A 22,088-nucleotide genomic window follows, 5' to 3' on the forward strand; every position below is an offset into this window, starting at 1 on the left:
TATATATATATATATATATATATATATATATATTACACACACACACACACACAAATATTTATTCATTCTCTCTCCATTTTGACATTTCAGGATGACCTTTCAGTGCCTTTACACCAGGAGGATATGGATGGTTCCTCGGGATTGCTCTTCCCCTTTTTTGATAATGACACTAATATGATGTATTTGGTGGGAAAGGTGAGTGTTGTTTTATGATTTTATATACATAATTTCTGAACCGTTTACAGCAGGGGTGGGCAAACTCAATTTCTCCAGCTGTTGAGGAACTACAAATCCCATGAGGTATCGCAAGATTTTCACAGCCACAACTTCCAGAGACAGATGCATCATGGGATTTGTAGTTTTGCCACAGCCGGAGGGCCGGAGTGTGCACACCTCTGGTTTTACACTATGACAGCAATGTATCAGCAGTGGTCAACCACCTTTTTTTATTCCACAGGGAGAAGGAAATATTCGATATTATGAAATTGTTCCTCAGAAGCCTTACTTTCAATACTTGAATGAATATCGTTCCAACTTACCTCAAAAAGGAATTGGTGAGCATCACAGTCAATGATTGTAATATTTAAGATGCTATGTGTGGGAAAATGTTTTTAAACATAATTTTAGTCTCTACAATATGCCCACAATGGTTCCCCTTGTCACTTTAAGCACCCAGGAGGAGACTTAAGCTACACACACCCTATACAATCAGACTGCACAATATCTGTACAATCTCCTTTAGATTTACCAAAACTATGTAATATAAGGACCTACCTAAACAATCCATTCAGTTCATATCTCATCAGGCAGGCAATTGGGCTACATAGTTGATGGGAGATCTAATAGAGATTGCGTAGTCTATGGCCAGCTTTAAAATCTGCATAATAAAGTGAGCAGAAAATATTCCGTTTGTGATACTGCATCTGCATGTCCAGTTCAATAAAAAGCTGTAGTTCTTATTATAGTTATCTTATAGATGTTATCACGTGATATCACACAATGCTTGCTTAGCTCTTATATGTACTTCTGTTCATTTGCTCTACCGGAACATAGTCTCACTTCAGAGCTGCTGTAAAACAGAAAGAATAAACCTCCTCTGCTGTGTACTAAACACAAAAATGTAACATATATTTCATCTTACCTGGGATGGGGTGGCTGTGTTAGCTTTCCTTTTTCAGGGTCTCGTCCTCTATTTTCACCTGGTGATACTGCCAGTAACACATTACCTGCCCTAGGCTGTTCTTGTGATATGAATTACAAACACCCCTTCCCTTTCCACATTAGATGGTTGAGATTGCAGATAACATTGTTTAAGGTTTCAGTGCAGTGCACAGGAAGTTACAAAGACACAAAATATGTGTTCTAGCAGGATCAACAAGAATGTGTTTCATACTTGCAGAAAATGTTCTGAAAATGTAAAACTAATGCAGTTACCACATCTAAGGACTGGTAAGCTGCAATATATGACATATTTGTTCTTGGGTGTTGCTGTACTTTAACTAGGTTAGGGTGTGTGTGTGTGACACCTACCTTTTACACGCACATGAACTTTAATAGCATCCCAGTCTTAGTCCGTAGGGTTCAATATTGAGTTGGCCCACCCTTTGCAGCTATAACAGCTTCAACTCTTCTGGGAGGTCAGATACTGATGTTGGATGAGAAGGCCTGGCTCGTAGTCTCCATTGGGGTCAGGACTCTGTGGAGGCCAGTCAAGTTCCTCCACCCCAAACTTGCTCATCCATGTCTTTATGGACCTTGCTTTGTGCACTGGTGCGCAGACACGTTGAAACTGGAAGGGGCCATCCCCAAACTGTTCCCACAAAGTTGGGAACATGGAATTCTCCAAAATGTCTTGGTATGCTGATGCCTTAAGAGTTCCCTTCACTGGAACTAAGGGGCCAAGCCCAACCCCTGAAAAACAACCCCCACGCCATAATCCCCCCTCCACCAAACTTTACACTTGGCACAATGCAGTCAGGCAAGTACCGTTCTCCTGGCAACCACCAAACCCAGACACGTCCATCGGATTGCCAGACAGAGAAGTGTGATTCGTCATTACAGAGAACACATCTCCACTTCTCTAGAGTCCAGTGGCGGCGTGCATTACACCACTGCGTCCGACGCTTTGCATTGCACTTGGTGATGTAAGGCTTGGGTGCAGCTGCTCGGCTATGGAAACCCATTCCATGAAGCTCTCTACGCACTGTTGTTGTGCCAATCTGAAGGCCACACGAAGTTTGGAGGTCTGTAGCTATTGCCTCTGCAGACAGTTGGCGACTTCTGTGCGCTTCAGCATGCTCTGTCCCCGCTCTGTCATTTTACGTGGCCTACCACTTTGTGCCCGAGTTGCTGTTGTTCCCAGTTGCTTCCACTTTGTTATAATACCATTGACAGTTGACCGTGGATTATTTAGTAGCAAGGAAATTTCCTGGATGGACTTTTTACAAAGGGGGCAACCTATCACGGTTCCACGCTTGAATTCACTGAGCTCCTGAGAGCGACCCATTCTTTCACAAATGTTTGTAGAAGCGTCTGCATGCCTAGGTGCTTGGTTTTATACACCTGTGGCCATGGAGGTGATTGGAACACCTGAATCCAATGATTTGGAGGGGTGTCCCAATACATTTGACAATATAGTGTGTGTGTGTGTGTGTATATATGTAAATATATATGTAAATATGCGCGCGCACACACGGGCCAATTTTAGTTCTGTCCCAAGTAACATTTAACACAATCAGCTTTATTGAAGAAAGTTCTTACGCTTAAGTGCAGTACCCAAAGTATATATATATATATATTAGGGCTGGTAATGATTAAAATTTTCCTGTTCGATTAATCTAATTTTTTTTAATCGATTAATCGACTAATTTCGATTAATTATAACGCACATACAGAGGGGGGTCTCACCAGAGCTTTGAGGGGGCCTCACCAGGGTAGCAGGGCTCTGTGGGGTCTAACCAGCCTTGTTAGAACAACAAGAGGGCGCAAAAGTAGGTCAGCTGACTGCCTGGACCGGACATATCAGGGAAGGTGACAAGAACAATAAATATATAAGTATAATGTACTTACTTATGCGAGTCTGGGAACCAGATGTGAACCGGCCTGTGAGGAGGATCAGGATGTCCAGAATGTATGTTGAATGGCGGCAGCCTCAGGCAATATATCAGCCGCCAGGAAGCGCTTCTCATTGGTCAGTGCTGTTAGGTGACTGCGTTGACCAACGAGTGCTTGAATTTTGCGAGCGAAATTCAGAATACATGGAAAAGGTACAGATAGTAGTACACCCGTACTGGTGGACGAGAAGGACCATTCGCCGAAAGGTAAGTATAGTGGGAGGGAGATTTGTGCGGGTAATTCCATTTCCCAAATTACTTGGGAAAGTGAATTTACCCTTTAAGCCCCGTTCACATTGAGCGATTTATCGCACGGTAATTCCCGCGCTCCAATCCATTTCAATGGGGCAAAGGGTCCTGCTGTCGCGGGTCGTGTGTCGCTACAGCAGGACCCTTTTTGGAGCGGATTTAGCCGCGATTCAAGCTTGCTCAATGCAAGCTTGAATGCGATATCGCGCGGCAAATCTCACAATGTCACGCAATATGCAAATCGCGCTACATAACGCGTGATTTGCATATCGCGCAGTGGGAACGGGGCCTTAGGGTTGGTGCAGACGTGGGGATTCCCAGGACGTGCGATCGTGTGCGGTTGCATAATACCAACTTGCCCGGCGCCCGGAACTACATATCCCGGGCATCGGGCGATACGAATCCCACACCCCTGATATATATCCAATTGAATAGTGTTTTGTTTCCATTTAAACAATATAACTTAGTCACTATGAAACCTAAATAAACTGTTATGCCTGTTTCACTTTTCAGATTATTCACTTAGCATCCTTCCTTAGTATACTGAGTGTATGCCTTCTCTTTGGTTAACATGAAGATGTAATTGGTCAGAGGCACATTACATCAGGTGGTTATGGGATAACTAAACCCAAGAATAAATATGTCATACATTGTAGCTTAGCAGTCCTTGGATGTGGTGGTTGCATCAGTTTTCTTTTTTAAGGCTAAGGACATTTTCAGCAAGCACACAAAATACCATTTGATCTTGCTAGATATGCAGTGGCATTGTTACTTCCTGTGAGATGAACTGAAAGCATAAACAATCAAATCTTTATTCTGTTAACTACTAACCCTCCCTCCATCCCTCATGTAATAGAGATTAACAAAAGCAGGCAGATTTGTAGTCCAACCTGGGTGACAACTTTGGCAGAGTGGATAGATACAGTGGAGAAGTGAGCATGGCCACCAAAGAACAGGAGATATTTAAAAGTGAAAAGTAAAGGAAAAAAAGCCTACAAAATAAAGCTAATGTTTCAACTACATCAAAGGAAATACTGTACTAATATTTTGTTTTTGGGTTTGGATACGCTTTAAGAACTCTACTTAACAAATCTGTGACAACTTGAATGCATAATTAATTTCAGTATAACAATAAAGGTAATTTTAAAACAATGTAATCAAGATATGAGACTTCACAAACGGGAAGATGGTGTAATTAATTATAGAGCAGGATGGACGTTTGGATGTGGATGATATGGCATGGATTTGGGGAAGATAAAAGCTAAATGCATGAAATAATTTGAAAATATGAAATCTTTTCCAGGTACTTTGCCAAAGAGGGGACTTGATGTATCCTCCTGTGAAGTGTTTAGATTCTACAGACTGGTCACTGTAAAAGGACTGATCGAGCCTGTTTCAATGATTGTGCCTAGACGGGTAAGATAAAATTTGTATCTACCAAATTTTGCAGCAGCAGAACTAAATTTATGGGGGAAGTGCAACAGCAAGGAAGAATAAAACGCTGTGATACCGTCTTCTTTTAACTTCACTGACTTCAATATCAAAGAGATGATTTGGTTTTGATTGTAAGCATATTGCAACTACTCTCTTTAAATGATGTTGTTTGGGCAATTTTCTGTATTACCTATTTTTTTTTGTTTAATAGTTGCACTTAAAATAATTATAAAATCAGGGGAGGATTCATGCAAGTACGGAGCAGAGGATTCATGCAAGTAGGGAGCGGATGTCACTGCTGTGACATTCGTGTCCATACAGTTTTTTTCCTCCATCGCAATTACCGGACCCCACGTCTGTCTATCAGATGTAGTCAGGCATGTGTCCATTTACATCAGAATACCCCCCGATCCGGCATGATCAGTTCCGGCTAAACGAATCTCTGATCTGTTTGTTTTTCTGGACCTGGCTGGAGTTGGGGGTAACCCGATGTGAACGGACACCCGTCCATATACACACAGCTAAAGACTTACATTGGCATCCGATCGGGTCTGCCTGAAAAACTGATAGGTGGACCAATGTGAAAGGGGCCTTAGAGTGATGGAAAGTTTATCTTTAATGCTACTGGGTAGAGGGCATATAGAGGGCTTATATTAGAACCCCCCCCCCCGTTGTTGTTGTTGTTGATAGATTGAGGTGGGGAAGTCCGGTCTTTCCTGCATCCAGGGATAGTCATCTATCCCAAACCGCATGTAATCTTCTGTACCACCACTGTCACCCTGTCATTATCTTCGATGGGTTCAGCGGAATCCGCAGGCTCTTTCCGCAGGCATCCCAGAACACCCCATATGAGCGCAGCCTAAAGGTGCCCATACACCTTACAATTATCATTGTAAGGAAAACGAATGCAATCCCAATTTGGTTGAACAGGCAGACTAGAAAACTTCAATTGAAACGGATGAAAATCGATGGATTAGTGAAGTTTTCATAAAATAAAAATCGCAAAATATGAACACTGCACGTGCGGAAACTAAAATCTGTTCTGTCGATCGCAATACTAACTGGCCGAATTTCTTCTAACAAACGATTATCAAAATCTACATTGGTCTGTGCATGATGGGCTATTTGTGTGGAAATTGAACGAGGGTGCGATGACGTGACAAATAAAATTGAATGATAATTGTAAGGCAGGGGTGCCCATAAGGTCAATTGCAATCTACCAGTCGTTTGCAAAGCTAACGCTGGTAGATCGCGGGTCAACTCCCTCTCCCGCGCTCCGTCCCGCTGTGTTAGTGCGGCCGAATGTCTTGGATGCCGAAGCATTCGGCCCGCCCCTCCCTGACTCCAGCATCCAATAAACTTTGCAGCCTCTAACAAAAAGCAGAGACATTCAGCATGCCCTTCCCTGTCTGCAGCCTCCAATAAACTGTGCCGCATCTACCCGCCCGCAGAGACATTCGGCCCGCCTCTCCCTGTCTGCAGCCCCCAATAAACTGTGCTGCATCTACCCGCCCGCAGAGACTTTCGGCCCACCTCTCCCTGTCTGCAGCCCCCAATAAACTGTGCCGCATATACCCGCCCGCAGAGACATTCAGCATGCCCTTCCCTGTCTGCAGCCTCCAATAAACTGTGTCGCATCCCCCGCCCGCAGAGACATTCAACATGCCCTTCCCTGTCTGCAGCCTCCAATAAACTGTGCCGCATCCCCCCGCCCGCAGAGACATTCGGCCCGCCTCTCCCTGTCTGCAGCCCCCAATAAACTGTGCCGCATCTACCCGCCCGCAGAGACATTCGGCACGCCCCTCCCTGTCTGCATCCTCCAATGAACTGCCGCATCTACCAGCCCGCAGAGACATTCGCCCCGCTTCTCCCTGTCTGCAGCCTCAATAAACTTTGCCGCCTGCAGCTTTGGACACATCTGACCCGCTCCTCCCAGTCTGCAGCATCAGGCACATTGGGACCACACGTTCCCATCTTCCGAGTTGGATACACCAACACGCCTTAGGAGCCACTCCTGGAAGCAGGTAGCTTCTTTTAGCAACTTACAGGTGTTAACCCCTTACTGCCCATGGCAGTATTAGGTTAACAAAAAAAATGTTAGGGTTAAGTGGCTGAGCAGTTTAGATCTCTAAATGTGGCCTGTTATCTGAACGTGGAGGCTGCTAATATCCCGATTGTGTTAAATATGACCCCCACAAATAGTTCAGGCCCAAAGCATGAAACACAGATATCACATTTAATTTCCAGTGTTAATATGACATGTGATAATGCCTGAATAAAAGAAAGCAATGTTTTAGGACGGTGTTTAGGGCCAGTTCACACGAGTTACAGTGCAATCCAGTGCGGTAAGCTGCTGGAACGCACTGTATCGCATAGTAAACTCCCCCCCTCCCCCTGCGTGCTGGGCCGGAATGGGCCGTGGCGGTGAAGTGAAGTCACCAGAACACAGAAATCTATTGTGCTGTGGGCATTTTGAGTTAATTGTTAATATTGAACATCTGTATTCATATTAGGTTTATTCAATAGGGAGATATGTGCAGTCCCAGTAAGCATTTTATTGTGTTTGTTTTTCAAATACAGGTGTTTCTTTTCATTGGTAGATCTCATTGAGCTCGTCATTTGAAAAGTAGATCTTACCAAAAATGTGGGCACCCCTGTTGTAAGGTGTATGACAGGTGCAAATGACAGGACAGTTGCTGTCCTGTCATTTGCCTGATCTCGCATGTCTCCCATCATTTGAGTGCATTTAGCACTTTCAATGAACAAAGCCCTGTAGTTCTATCCATTCCTGTAATCTACATTTCTCTGTTATTTGACACTGTTACGCACTTAATGTGTGCAGTCAGCAGTTGACAGGGCAGCAGCTGTCAGATCTGAGGATCTGAAAAGGTAAACCTAATCCCAGTCAAAATTTCTGCATTTAAAGTACTTTTGTTATCGTCATTTGCAAGTGCACTTGACTGCTTGGTTGCACTGCATTCAAGTATATATTCACTCCATAATCTGTCCCAAAGTTTTGCTCAAATGCTGTTTCAATGCATAAGTTGTGATGTAACAACTACATGGCTTCTTACACTACATCTTTTGAAGCACAGAGAGAAAAAAAGGTTACCACATGGGTGGAAAGCTGCCACATTTCACCCCATTTTACAAATATTGGGCTTCTGATCAGATCTAACTGACAGGACCTGATCAGACCGCCCGTCTGGGGCCTAAAATAGAATAGCTTTTAACATTACAAAATAAATTCTAGGCAAGCCTGTTTGCTGAGTCTACAAAACTTAATGCAAACATGACAGCGGCATTTTACTATGGGGACAGTTTACAAATGTAACCACTAGAACCCCCGGTGCTGTATGCAAATGGTTCTGGAATTTTAGTTGTTTATTGCAGTCTTGTTGCTAGAACTGCAAGCCTTCAGTGACAGCTGTAGTCCGGTGCTACTTATGTGGGCTGGGGATCCTTCTAACGCCAATCATTGAACTATGCAGCATAGTGCAAGACTACGGCACGCCGTGTGTCTGCATGGTGTCCTGTGCCTCGGAAATGTGAGCCCCGGCACATAAAGCACAGATCTGCTTCCTTGTTTTGTGTGGTAGAACTAGGAAGAAAAGGAACTGGCATTTTAAGACTGAAGAAAAAGTGCTATAATCAATATTTCTGGGAGCTCCAGCAGCCGTTTTAAAGAAGGCAGAGTTGATCTAGACCAGTCCTGTCTCTTCCTGAATAATAATAATCATAATATCAATTAAAAATCATAAAGTATTGCTAAAATGTAAAAATCCCCCTCTCCCTATTAATCCCCAGATCTCAGCAAATACTGTACATAGGAAGCTCTGGATGACATATTTTAACTTTGTGAGTGTCAAACAGTGCACAATGTCATACAAAGGTTCTGTCCATACAAACCAAGCTTGATCTTGTAATAATGTTACACTAAAGAAATTATGCAAACAAATGATTTGTATCTTTGTGTACATGATGAATTAACATTTTAAAAGGGGAAAACACCACTCCTAAATTAAAAAGCAGGTTTTCAATTAGCACTCTCCATCACATAAAAATCACACTTTTGTAATATCCTTTAGAAGGCTTTAGTGGGTTTAAGTTATGCTGGGAAAAAATAATAAAATCTTATTGTTCCCTCTTTGTTCATTGTTAAAATGTAGAAAATAAAAAGACATATCCAAACCGGCTTTCAAATTAAAGGCTTATCTGTCCTGAAAAAAAGTGTAATACATTAGAATAGGCTACAAAAGATAAAGGTTATAACAGTGGCGTCACAAGGGGGGTCCGGCCCGCACCTGGGTGACACCAAAATTACTGACAGTCATTTTGGTGTCACCCCCTCTAAAAAGTTGGGCACTCTGTCATGCACCGAGAGCCCGACAGTGTCAGGAAAGAGGAGGGGACCCGGCGGCATACCTCATCCCGCTCGGTGAACGTCCCCTAGTGTCTCTGCCAGCGTCCATCACCAAGATGGCCGTTGGCAGGCGTCAATCAGATGGCCGGGAATGCGCGATGTGACGTCACGCGCAATGACGACACGGCAGGGTATCGCCCGGTCTGGAGACACCCGGCCTCTGGACGCCCCTGGATTATAACATAAGGCAACAACACATCTCCAAAATGGAAATGTGGCACTTAAAGGGAAATAGGCTGTGGAAGTGAGGTGGTTAAACAAAACCTGCACACAGTTACCCAACTGTTGTGCAGAGGGACCTGCTTGGGAACTCTTGTTGAGGTGACATATGATGGCTGGGTAATGGAAGGTATGGTCTCTGCAGTCCATACAATGCTACTGATGTAAGTAGGATTTTCATCCTGACTGTATGACCATTTTTGTATATAGAATGATTATCATTATTATTATGTATTAATATTATTTCAAATAATATTATATATTAATGAATATTTCCCTTGCTGTAATGTAACTTTCAAGGTGCATATATGCTCACAGTCAGGCAATGTAAATGGCTTTATAAAAACTTACCAATGTGGCGTTTTAATTTTAGAGCTTTCTTTCTTTGTGTCTTGTAGTCAGAATCGTACCAGGAGGACATATACCCAATGACAGCTGGAACCCAGCCAGCCCTCACTGCACATGAATGGATGAGTGGAATTAATAGAGGTCAGACTGGGATATCTTTAAAAGACTTGCCCATGCCGATATCTTAGTACTTGATTTCCTTTTTGTTTCTTGCTCTAGCCTTTTTAAGTGTCTGTGAGAAAGGTTGTTCCTCAGAGCATTTATCAGAGAGAATAGGAAACAAAGTAAATGTGTGAAACTGGTCTAAGCTTTCAAACCGAAATGTTAGTCCAATTATACAAAGTACCAGGAGATGGAAGGGAACTTGGTGGCAGGATCTACTTTAAAGAGCAATCATCTTTAATAATTAAATACATCATGTCTGAAAGATATCCAGTGAAAAGCCAGACGAAGCGTCTATTGCAGCTATCTCTGCAGAGCTTCCTTTTTTGTCCTTCGGTGTCTACTGTAAATCTGGATTTTGCGATTATAAAGAGCAATATCCCTTCAAAAACCTTTTCTTTTTGGACAATGTGCACTGTCGAGGAGCATTAGCATCAATCTTACTGAAACGATTGCTGGTGCGGTTATGTAACCGTTACCTTCATAGCTGGATAGCTGCATGTATTATTGTCAGTATAAAATGCAGCTCAGCTGTACAAAGGAACATTAAGTGGACGCCAGCGTTTACTTGACATTATTCTTTCTTTTACAATGGGTAATGGGAGCATGCCAAGTTTGTTGGGTACTGTGATGATGCAATGACAATTGGTATGCACTGCCTGCATATTTTAGGCTTTTACTATTGGCTTTTCAGTGGATCATCATAGTTTGCAACAAATTTGCATTGATGTTTGCAGTGAGGAAAAGATCTTTAGGTTTACATTCATCCAGTAAATAAAAAAAATGGGAAGAGTATTCTGTTTTCTGTCAGCGGTGGGGGTCTTGTACCTATTCCGCTTTATCCCTTAAATGGGCATGCTCCCTCTTCTTGTCTGATCTCTTCAAATTTCCATCCCCCCCCCTTTCCAGCACTTCCTGTTTCCTCTAAATAGTACTGAATAAATCTGGTATCACTCTCTCCAGTACCAGTGATTAATGCTTGGGAAAAGACATAATAGCCCTTACAGTTTCATCTACCGTGACTGGTTTCTCTAAAAGTTCCCTTTGTTGGGAGGCAAAGTGTTGTAACTGATACTCTGGTTAAGTAGCTATTTGGTTCTTCTGTAGAGGTTTGAGAGTGTTGTTGATAAAGTCTTGTGTAAAATTGTTGGAATGTTTTCAGAAACTCATCCTCTCAAAAGTACTGGAAGGTTGTTGCACAATCTAAATGTCACACCCTTAGGGCTCATGCACCATCTGCCTATGCTCTCCTCCTCAGTTTAGCCTCCCCCTCCTTTCCCCCTATTCTCGTTTTCAATGCTACATTCTCCTGTGTGACTTATTTCTCATCATGTGGTGCCCCTGTGAGTGCACTCTAGAGTGATCGCATGCCTAGAGCGCACACAGTCATACAAATGCAATTAAAACATACACAGTCAAAGTATGGATGAACAGAGCACACAGACAATACAGGCAGATAGACAAAAGCAACACACAAAAGTGCGCAAGCTCAGAGCACATGCAGTCAGTGCACATGTAGACAGACAACACACATCTCACAGGGTGTGCACAGTTTGAGATCGCACACAGCACACAAGGAGCACCCAGAGAGCAAACACAACACCCTCTGACAGGACACAAAGCATGCAGTGTAAAAAAATATGCTTGAACAGGACTTGCTAAATGAGAAACACACAAACAAATTACAATGCTGCGTATCAATTTTGTGCTAAGCATTGTTAGACCAGCATGGTGGACTTGCTGCATCTGTATATAGTGTAGCACTGATTTTGTTTTTGCATGTATATACTGGGGGGGGAGGGGGGGGGATTTATCATAGCAATTGCGAGTGTTTGAACTTGCACGGAATATATTTGATGCACCATATTTATGATGCTTGTGTAATGTTGCTCATAAATGAGGATTAATAGACACAAAACACGCGCAATTGGAAAAGTAGTGCAAGTTCAGGTCTAAACGGGCACATGTTAAAAGACAGATTTGCACATTAAAAAAAATGATCTAAAACTCTCGCAATTTCTTTGATAAATCCCCCCACTGTATGTAAGATATTTCCTTTGCACTTGTGTGCAAAGTCATCTTGCACACATACAATGTGCTTAGCAACATACAGTAAATGAAGGTAGGTTGGTCTTGCAAAAATGGTAGATGTAATCACAAATAACTTGGCACTAGGTTACCGAAAAATGTAATTTCTGGTTTGGCAGTTGAGCAGGTTGAAGCAATTTTATCACCTAAGTTCTGTACACATACAAAAAAGCACACTGTTGTTAGAGAAATTGTCTTTTATGAAGCAATCCAGTTGACATTGTGAAATTATTATTATGGTACAGACAAACATCCTTCATGTTTGTGAAGTTTATTCAGTGTTATAGCACAGCCATGTGCCTGACAGAACCATTGTTTACATTTAAGTATTATAGCACATTACTTATCACCTAGTCAGGAAGACTTATTTCATCCAGTGGACTATCTTCAGAGTGTAAAATTGTGAATAACACAAAAGAGTAGATGTCAATGTTGAGAGGAATGTTGTTTTCCTGTGCAGTGAGTTACTGACCAGAAAAGAAGCATACAGCACTTCAATTCAGACATTGCAGACTTCATTAGCTGCATGCTTTCCCCAGGTCAGTGACTTGTTGGGTAATAGACAGGATCGGGATGGCAGTTAGCAAAGCCAGCTGATAGATTTCTGTCCCCACATGTTCACTGTAATATAATTTTTAATAGGGTTTCCACCTTTTGTTGTAGTCCCAGTCAGGGGTGAGAGGGTAAGAGAGGGCACCGTTCTGAAAGTACAGTTTTCAATCAGAGGATCTTTTTTGTCTAAAGCCAGGAAAGGGATCCTGTCTGATTGGCCAATACCAGACTTGGGCACCAAAACAACACTCCACACCATGCTTAGGCGTGCACTGCCCTAGAACTAGCACTGCTTCTATAAGTCTGACAGTGGCAGTCTATGGAGATGTATTGGAGCCTTGCCTCTAACACATAACTATCGTAAGAGGTTCCCATTAAATTCAGTGAGATTATGTTATTGGGTACTCATGTCTCTTATGTGCAGTGTTTTTCGTGTGGGATTAAAAAAAATCACCTAGTTAGCTTTGCGCTTCATTGACTGAAGAGGCAGGGTGTTATGGATTAAAATTGCTGCATGGTGCTAGGTATCCTCCAAAGCAATGCAATAGAAGCTCTCCCAATCATAAACCCAGCTTATCAAACAGACCCTCACAAATTTTCATAGTAAAGATTCTGTTTTAAGCATTACTTAATACAATGCAATTCTTCTGAAACTATTAGAAAGAATATTGAGCCATACCCTGAAGTTTATAAAGAGTGTTGTAGACATCCATACATAAATTTGCCACATGCACTGCCATTTGCAGTGTGGAGGTGCAATGAGGCCAGAGTATCCATACTGGATACTCCATCCTCTGTGCAGCTCAACAGCACTTAGCCTGGTAATATCACAGGCTCATCATTACTGAGCTTCCGCCCTGGCTGCTGCATGTGGCACATGGGCAGGTGCAGTGGTAAAGGACCTATACAGTGGTTGGGCAGAACCTGATGGGTAAATCTGAGAACGGAGTTCCCCATCTGTCCAGCTCTGCTGCAGATTGACAGCAGGCAGTTGGCAGGTGCCATAGTCATTAGTAGACAGGCTACAGCACTCACCTACTGCCTGCTGTCAATCAGCAGCAGACCTAATGGGGAACTTGGCTCTCCAAGTTCCCCATCAGGCTCCACCCACTCAACATCAGTGACAGTGGGGGTCAGTGGTTGGGTGTTAGGGATGGTGTCAGCTACAGCCGACAGCGTCCTGAAACAACCAGTGACCCTGGCAGTGGGTGGAGCCTGATTGAGAATTCTGAGAACTGAGTTCCCCATAAGGTCATCTATGGCTATAGCACCTACACAGCAGGTGAATCCACAACCGAGCGGTCCTGCTGGGGGACTTGGCCCTCAAAGTTCCCCATCAGGCTCCACCAATTCAATGTCACATAAGACAACTAAATGTAAGCAAGGAGGATGCTGGCTGACATCGTAACCCAAATATGGCCATATTTTGGTAATAATATCAGCCATCATTCCCAGCCCCTTTGTTTACTTTCAGCTGCCAGCTGGGATCTCTCCCAACCGGCAGCTGAATGGGGCTGGGAATGCATAATTGGTTGCGAGGACTCCAGTGGCCTGGTGTCCTAGAAACCAATGAATGGGAAGCTGCCAGATTAATTATAGCTTCCAGCACATACGTGCTCCACGGTGAGCATTGCTGTCTCTCTCGCGCTCTCTCTCGCACTCTTGCTGTCTTTTGCGTTCTCTCTCTCGCACTCTTGATCTCTCTTTTCCCCCATGGAGTACAATTATACAGACAAAATTCATGACTACTTTCTGTTCCTATATACAGCCAGTGTGAAACTTAAGAGCTGCATTTTAACTTTATTGTTTAGGTCACTCGTTTTTATTTGAGAAATGTATTTATTGGGGATCTATGTACACTGCAAGGATTTTAAAAACTTTTTTTTGCAGATGTCTACTTTTTTTTTTTTTTTTCCTGTTCTTAATTATACTAAATCACTCATTATACCAAATCTCAGTGTTCTAGAGTAATGCTGTAGTGTCTGCAACAGTGTACAGAACACCTTCTGGTTGCCATAATGCATGGAATTCTTTGATGGTGTTAGAAAATGACAGCAGCTGCAGATTGAAATTGAATGGTATTTTAAACAACATTAGGCTACAAATGGCTTGTGCAGCAATTGTTTTATGCTATATTCATTATGGTTCAACAAAAGTGGAGTTTTACTTTAAAATTGACGTGGCTGTATGGATGCAAATAAATGTTTGTCTTATATTGCAGCATTTGTTTTCACTGTCAGCAGCAAAGGGAATACATAGCTTCTGTACAATGCCACAATAAAAGTATGAGCACTCAATGCTTTACTATTAGCTGTTCTTTCCTGATTTTTCCATTCATAATATTACAATGTAGATGAAGGTTTAACAAACAGTCTATTCTGAAAATGTTCTAGTCATTGCATTGTGAATGATAAAAAGTGCTGTAAGCACTAAGTTCAATCACAGACTTTTTTATTATACATCCACCTTTCACCATTCTCCTTGAGTTGCATATACATAATCTGCTTTCTTATACCAGGCAACAGTGAAAGAAGCAAATTACTCCAGAGAGAGAATAAAGAGCCCATTATTAATGTCTGTAATGGTTACATGGGACTGATGTTGAATATTAGAATAGCAGAATAATAGGGATTTTTCCTATAGCAACCATTCATGTTTCATCCTCCAATTTTCACCATCAGTCCTATTTAGCATTTACAGCTGGCAAAAATAGAACCAGGCATCTTGTTGCCCTGGGCAGTTCATGTAGTTTATAGTGACAAAAAATGCAATCTTAGATGTTCACTAGCCTGGATGTGTGAGTGAAGTCCCAACAGTGTAGTACCAACACTATGTTTTTCACAACATGGCCTTTGTGCAGTGAGATCACTTGTTCTTTTACAGCTTCAATTATAGGAAGGCAGTCAGCAATGTGTTTCTTGTTCTGCTATCAAACTTCTATTTATGATTCACACCTAGGTCCACAGAGCTTTTACGTGGCTTATTGGGCCGACAGCTAGTTGCATCTAAAACAGAGAAGCCTTTTCATAAATTACATTTAATTCATTGCTGTTAATTCCCCTTTAGGTCCTATTCTGATATCCTTAAAGCCCGGAGAAAAGATAGCTGTGCCCAGTGAGGAGCCCAGATTGCCTGCTAAAGAGCCAAAGAAAACATATGAGGAAAAGGCTCCCACAAAGACTGTCTGGGAAATAGAGTACAAGACAGAGTTTTACAGAGAAGACAGAGCAAAGAGGATCACAGATAGAAGACTAGAATCTAGGAACTCCTTTATCTCCAATGGGTTGGACTTGTTTGAATGTCCTCCACCCAAGACGGAAAACGAGGTATGGCTCATTTCATGTGTATGGCTGGTAAGAATATAGGTTGTATGGTGGTTAGAGAAGGCGATGGCTTTCTTTTTCTGTGTAATTTTTAGTTTAATGCTCCCAACACAATTGTAAACTTGTAAAAAGGTTATGCAAATGTCCTCAGTAACCTGATTCAACCTCCGTCATTTTGGGGCAATACATATTTAGTCTGAACTGAGTGTAATTGAAAGGTAAGCATATTTTTAGTACACTTAACCGTATTGGCATATCTGTAAAAAAAATAATTCAAGGCTACTGGACTTGCTGTAATTTTCTTGAAGACGTTTCACTGGTCATCCAACCAGCTTTCTCAATTCAGAATGACTTGTACAAAAATTATCTGGGAATAAATATGGTGAATGTTGCTCCAATCCACATAATTTGATAGTCACAACACATCTCTATGGGCAGGTTAATAACACCTCCTAGACTCCAAACACCTGGTTGTGACTAACAGATTATGTGGATTGGAGCAACATTCACCATATTTATTCCCAGATAATGTTTTGTACAAGTCATTCTGAATTGAGAAAGCTGGTCGGATGTCCAGTTAAACGTCTCCAGGAAAAAAAATACAGCAAGTCCAGTTGCCTTGAGTTAATTTTTACAGATATACCATGACCTGGATGAATGAGAACCTTCACAGACACTTAACCGTATTAGGCTCCAAGGCCCTTCACCAGCATGCCCACCAAGCATCACATTTTGTTGTCCTCTCAAATCCTAATTAAGGTACACATACTAAAAGTACACTTATTCTTTAACTGACTTTTGCAGACAAATAAGTATCGGAAAAAGGAACTAACTTACTATTGAACTAGATAGCACTTTAAAGCAACGCTGCTGCTGAAAATAAAATGTAAAATAAATAAAGTATCCCCTGAAAAGAACTTAATGAATACTCACCTCTCCCACTTCCCGTGCTGGAGATATCTGCTGTATCTGAAAGGGGGGACTCTGATGTGAAGGGGAGCTCTGCATTGTTTTATGTGGTGGGGTCTGGTATAGATTTTAGGGAGGGGGAAAACCACAGATCTTTTTTTCCATTTATGTTTTTTTGCATTTTAGACTGGAGTGCCTCTTGCATCAATTTTAAAGGGTGCTGTGACTAAAAAAAGGTTGAGAAATGCTGATCTAGTCTAGTGCTGTCTGCCTGTGTATGGAAAGTTTAGGATGGGATCACTGTAATATCTTTGTTTTATTCAGTAGTGATATTGTGCCCTATCTGCGTAACACTGTTATTTTCTTTTACTGTTCAGTTATTGCAAATGTTCTACAAACAGCAGGAAGAAATCCGCAAATTACGTGAACAGTTGAGCCAAAGAGATATTCAGATTCGACAGCTCAAGTTGGAAATCAAAAACGTCCACAACAGCGCAGCCCCCTACTGACTCTACTTGACTTACAGCCAATAGAATGTAACTCTCAACAATGCCTCTAGAAAACCATTACATTTTATTTTTATGTACAAAGGAAAAAAACAATTGTGAATAGAAACTTAGCAATGCTACATGGTGCACGGAATGTTTACCATTATTTGTTACCAGTATTTTTAATATCTCTAATATTTTTAATTACAATCATTGTCAATCCTAGTGGACTGCTAAGCCCAATTACCAGAGTTTTGGATGTGTTCCTAAGCCTGCCTATGAAAAACCAATAGAGAAAACATGGAGTACTTGTATAGTGATGGATAGCTAAGACTGAACCCTGATGGGTATTTATTGTGAATCAAAAATGTAAGCTGGGGATCTATTCCTATGACTTTCAGGCTTCATGGTAAGAACAGGGAGGTTGGACACTTTGGTAAGAGGCTTACTGCATCTTAACAGTCCTTTTGTGGTCAGGATAAGTATAGGTAACACAAACATGTATGCAAATTGTATTTTTTTTCCTGGGCTGCTTATACCTGTTTCAGAGTCACTGATATATACAGTTTTATTTGTTGCGACATGTATGATTTTATTTATTTAACAATAATTGCACTGTACACATAGAGCCTGATTTACGAAAGTGTGAGGCCCCTGTCACACCTTTGCACTTTGTTGATGTGTGTTACAACACATGTGGTAACATGGGTTCTGTTGCATGTTTATGTGTGTTGTGGTTAGGCAGCCTATTTGAATGGGCTACCAACACACCACAATGGAGCAAAAAATTGTACCTTGTACCCTTAATCCAGTGCAGGTGCATTGCCCGCCGTTGTAACAGTGTGCTGGAATGCCATTCAAAATGAATGGCACCCGAATGCACTGCACCATAAAACACATGTTAGTTTTGTGTTGCCGAGAGAGCCTAAGTTTGAATGGGCCCTGTCGTGAAGCTGGGCCTGTTGTACTAAAGTGAGTTTAAAAGAAATTAATTTGGGTTCGATTACCAATCACTAAGCAGGTGGCATGAAAAAATAAATACATTAATAATTAAAATATATATATCTATATATATTCTGCACATGATCGGCTTGGAAGCAAGCACCGGTGCTGTTCACATTTGTCCTGTTTTTGTTTTACTTCCTCTCATTTCACACTTTATTAAGTTAGGCCTATAGTTTGAGATTCTGATGATCCAAGGGCTGGAATTCTTCTTAAATAATGGTGACATTTCTAGGTAAAGCATAAAACTCAGAACTATACAGAATGATAATTTAATTTAATCATGTCTGTTTTTTGTATGCACACCTTGGAATAAAACATAATGTTGCTGGAAGTGAAAAGTGTCTCAGAAAACATCCTGCTTCTATGGGCTCCTGACATCAAGTTATCTCACACAATGCAGTTCCTTGCAGCACTAAACCCTATTCAAACCACCCAAATGTGCACTGGTTTGCAAATTGTGACCTTTATGAAGGGGTACTGCTGCAGCTAGCAATTCGATAAAAGGAAAGCAACAACCTGTTCACATAGCCTGATACTTTATACAGGTTATTGTATGGGGACTGAAATATAGAGGCCTGGTCGTTAAAGGGTGAAGAGTTTGGAGAAGGCAGGAGAAGTGAACAATCTAGGACAACATAGCTGAACTGGAAAGTGAGCTGAATTGGAGACATTTTCCATATCAGCTATGTTGTCCTAGATTGTTCTCTTCTCCTGCCTTCTCCAAACTCTTCACCCTTTTGTGAATAACACTGATGGTGTATTTGTCAGCATCAACTTGCATACATATCCTTCAGGATATGTCTAATATACTCTGCATCATCCTACTTTTTTGGAAACAGTTACTTAAATAATAATGATGATTACAATGTATTTACTACTTTAGTAGCCAGAAGTGCTGGTAAACTGGACCTGTCACTTACATAATAGAATATTATATAATATCTGACATGACATCACAAATTATGAATGTTTATTACAGCTTTGAATGTGTTCTTCAATTGTGTGATTTGTTTTCAGAAAACGTTTAAGAAAATGGGTTTCGGTGGGTTACTCTGGACGAAATGGCTAAAAAAAATGCAAAAATGGAAGTTGAAAAATGTTTGAACATGGAATTTTTTGATATAAAGTAGCTGTTCACAATTCCATTTTTGAGGGGCTTGTAGGGGCAATAAACCAAGCGAGCCAACTCCGACTTCCATTGGCCTTAAAATATATTAGAGGTGATCATTAAAGGGTATGGCAGAAATGGTCATGAATAATTGCTGGCATTCATTTTAGTTTTATATCTTTTATAGATGACATAAAACATGTATAAAGTTTTTTTTCCTTCTTGAAGAAAAAATATTGTTTTTTTTTACGTACATTTTTAATTGACATCATGAACACAATCCGATCTATGCAAAGTAATACAAAAGTTGTAACCCTAGAAAAATCTGTCTGTACATTTAAAAAGGGAGCAAGAAATGAATAACAGTGATAAAATATACAGTGTCAGTAAACAACTTTGTCATGGCAATTCAAGCTAACAATTCCAAAAACAGCATGATCATATCGGCCAAAGAAAAATCAAACACCAGTAAAACTTAAAGTAGATCTAAACTCTGACTTCAGGGCATTTTTTTTGCTGAATCACTATGTATCAAACAATTTTCCATCAAATACTTGTTTTCATTCATTATTCATCCTTTATTGCATCTTGGCGTTGCTGATCTTCTGCAGCTTCCTTCAGCCATTTCCTGTTGGCTGCACACCATTGCTCTAGACCAGGGGTGGCAAGCCTCCGGCCCTCCAGCTGTGGTGGAACTACACATCCCATGAGGCACTGCAAGATTCTCACAGCCACAGGCATGACTCCCAAAGAGAGATGCATCATGGGATTTGTAGTTTCACCACAGCTGGAGGGACAGAGGTTTGCTACCCCTGTTCTAGACTGACTAATAACAACGAATGTGGCCCATGCCTATGCAATGTGTCTCGACATAGCTGTTTGTAGTCTCCAGTAGAGACTACAAACAGGGTGTGTGACAGGGTGACATTCAGGTGCACAATTGTTAGACAGTTGTCCATCCAGCTCTATGCCCCTCCACACACAAAAAGAAACAAAGTCTAAACAAGGACCTCTATGGCAGGTATGCTTTTTTACATTACCTCAATATGTAATGGCTTATATGAAAGTATTGTTAATGCATTTATATCTACTTTAAAGTTTGGTAAAATAAGCTCCCAACCCCCCAATTGTAGCCTACCTGATAAAATGATTTCCGATCTATTCCTGTGATCTTCAATGTCCAGTCCTACCTGACTCTACAAAGCCTTCCTACTGTTCATGCGTGCTGCACCCCCATTCATCACTGTGACTGAGCCTTACTTGAGTCGGCCTTAGGCTGTCAAAAGGGTAGAGCTCATCTACAGATATGAATGGGGCCTGTGGCACACATGCGCATTAAGTAGAGGACTCTGCAAGGTGGGGGGATGGGGGGTTTACTTGCAGTACAACTTAAAATTTAAAGTTGTCCTCTAAGGAAAACATGAAACAGCCAAAGATGCAACCATATACAGACATTAAAGCAATCCTATATTGAAAGAATATAAATCTGCCCATGATGTCCTCTCCTTCCAAAAACCTAGTTGCCTGACTGTCATGCCAGCATGCAGATTCAGAGTTCTTTATTTACGCTGACTTTCTAGTCTGCATGCTTCCTTTCAGTACAGTGGCTCAGAAATATTTTTTGAATCCACATCCAACCAGTAGTCCTGGAAGGAGGTCAGCAATGACCGCTACTCTCCGGATGGCTTTTCAGGTGCTACATGTAAAAGTTTACATTATATGTCTAATACAGAATTAAAATATTCATTAAGGATTATGTAATCATTTCACAGAAAGAGCCTGCACCTATATGGTATAACATGCACACAAACATATGACAATTAAAGTTCAGGATATGATAGCTATTGTCATAAAGTAGTTACACTATTAGGCCACGACTCAAAAGACATAGCAGTACATTAGTATATGCTCTTGCATTTCCAACAAAATGAACCGGTATGAATGGCATTTACGGTCAGAGCCAGATCATCTACAAGGAAACCTATGCAGGAGCCTAGGACCTGGTAGATATGCAGGGGTACAACCTTCATACTCCAGTAGTAAACCAGTGGGATAGTGTAATTATTTAAAGCTGTGCGTCACTTTACAACGAGAGGTATCTGTAGGCAGTTGGTGTCTGATGGGGCCAAGCCAATAGAGACTGTGCAAATGGGGCACCTTTTCAATACCTATTGCAATTCTTATTGTTGTCAGTTGAAGAAGTGGGGGGAAGCTATTAGGGTCCAATTCTCCCTTAAAGTGTATCTAAACTCTAAAACCAAAAATGTAATATACTGCAGTTTACCAGTCCTTTGAGGTGGTCTCTGCATTAGTTTTCTTTACCTTTTTTCACCTTTTAATCATTTGAGTAATACACTTCCTGCTCCTTCATGGCTACGCTTTTTTTCTCCACTGAATCTGTGGAAAGAGCCATTGTTGTAACCCAGGCTGGACTTCAAACATTGCTGATGAACATGATTTGTTCATCTCCATACCATAGTGGAATGATGGACTCGTATTTTACACATAAAGGTAAGGTTCTTTGGGCTTTCTTTTAAGCTCACATGAAGTAAGTGACAAGGACACTGATGGGGATCTATCAAATTGTGGAGCAGATTTGCAATGCAGCCAATCAGCATCTCTCTCTTTTTCAAATCTTACCTAAGTAAACTGAAGAGAGAAGCTGAT

At 41.3% G+C, this 22,088-nt stretch overlaps 1 protein-coding gene across 1 annotated transcript in view; it reads left to right on the forward strand.

Moving 5' to 3' along the window:
• The window catches only part of CORO2A (coronin 2A), a 114,350-nt gene extending 96,860 nt beyond the window's left edge, over positions 1-17,490 (forward strand). Inside the window, exons 7-13 of the mRNA XM_018555093.1 lie at positions 91-195; positions 458-554; positions 4,666-4,778; positions 9,837-9,927; positions 12,097-12,136; positions 15,815-15,914; positions 17,198-17,490. Of these exons, the coding sequence (XP_018410595.1) occupies positions 91-195; positions 458-554; positions 4,666-4,778; positions 9,837-9,927; positions 12,097-12,136; positions 15,815-15,914; positions 17,198-17,329 (678 nt within the window). The 3' untranslated portion in view covers positions 17,330-17,490. The remainder of the gene's footprint in view (positions 1-90; positions 196-457; positions 555-4,665; positions 4,779-9,836; positions 9,928-12,096; positions 12,137-15,814; positions 15,915-17,197) is intronic.
• Positions 17,491-22,088: the final 4,598 nt, after the last annotated feature.

The sequence above is a fragment of the Nanorana parkeri genome, unplaced genomic scaffold, assembly GCF_000935625.1.
Source record: "Nanorana parkeri isolate BGI_ZX_2015 unplaced genomic scaffold, ASM93562v1 scaffold183, whole genome shotgun sequence".
Lineage (NCBI taxonomy): Eukaryota > Metazoa > Chordata > Amphibia > Anura > Dicroglossidae > Nanorana > Nanorana parkeri.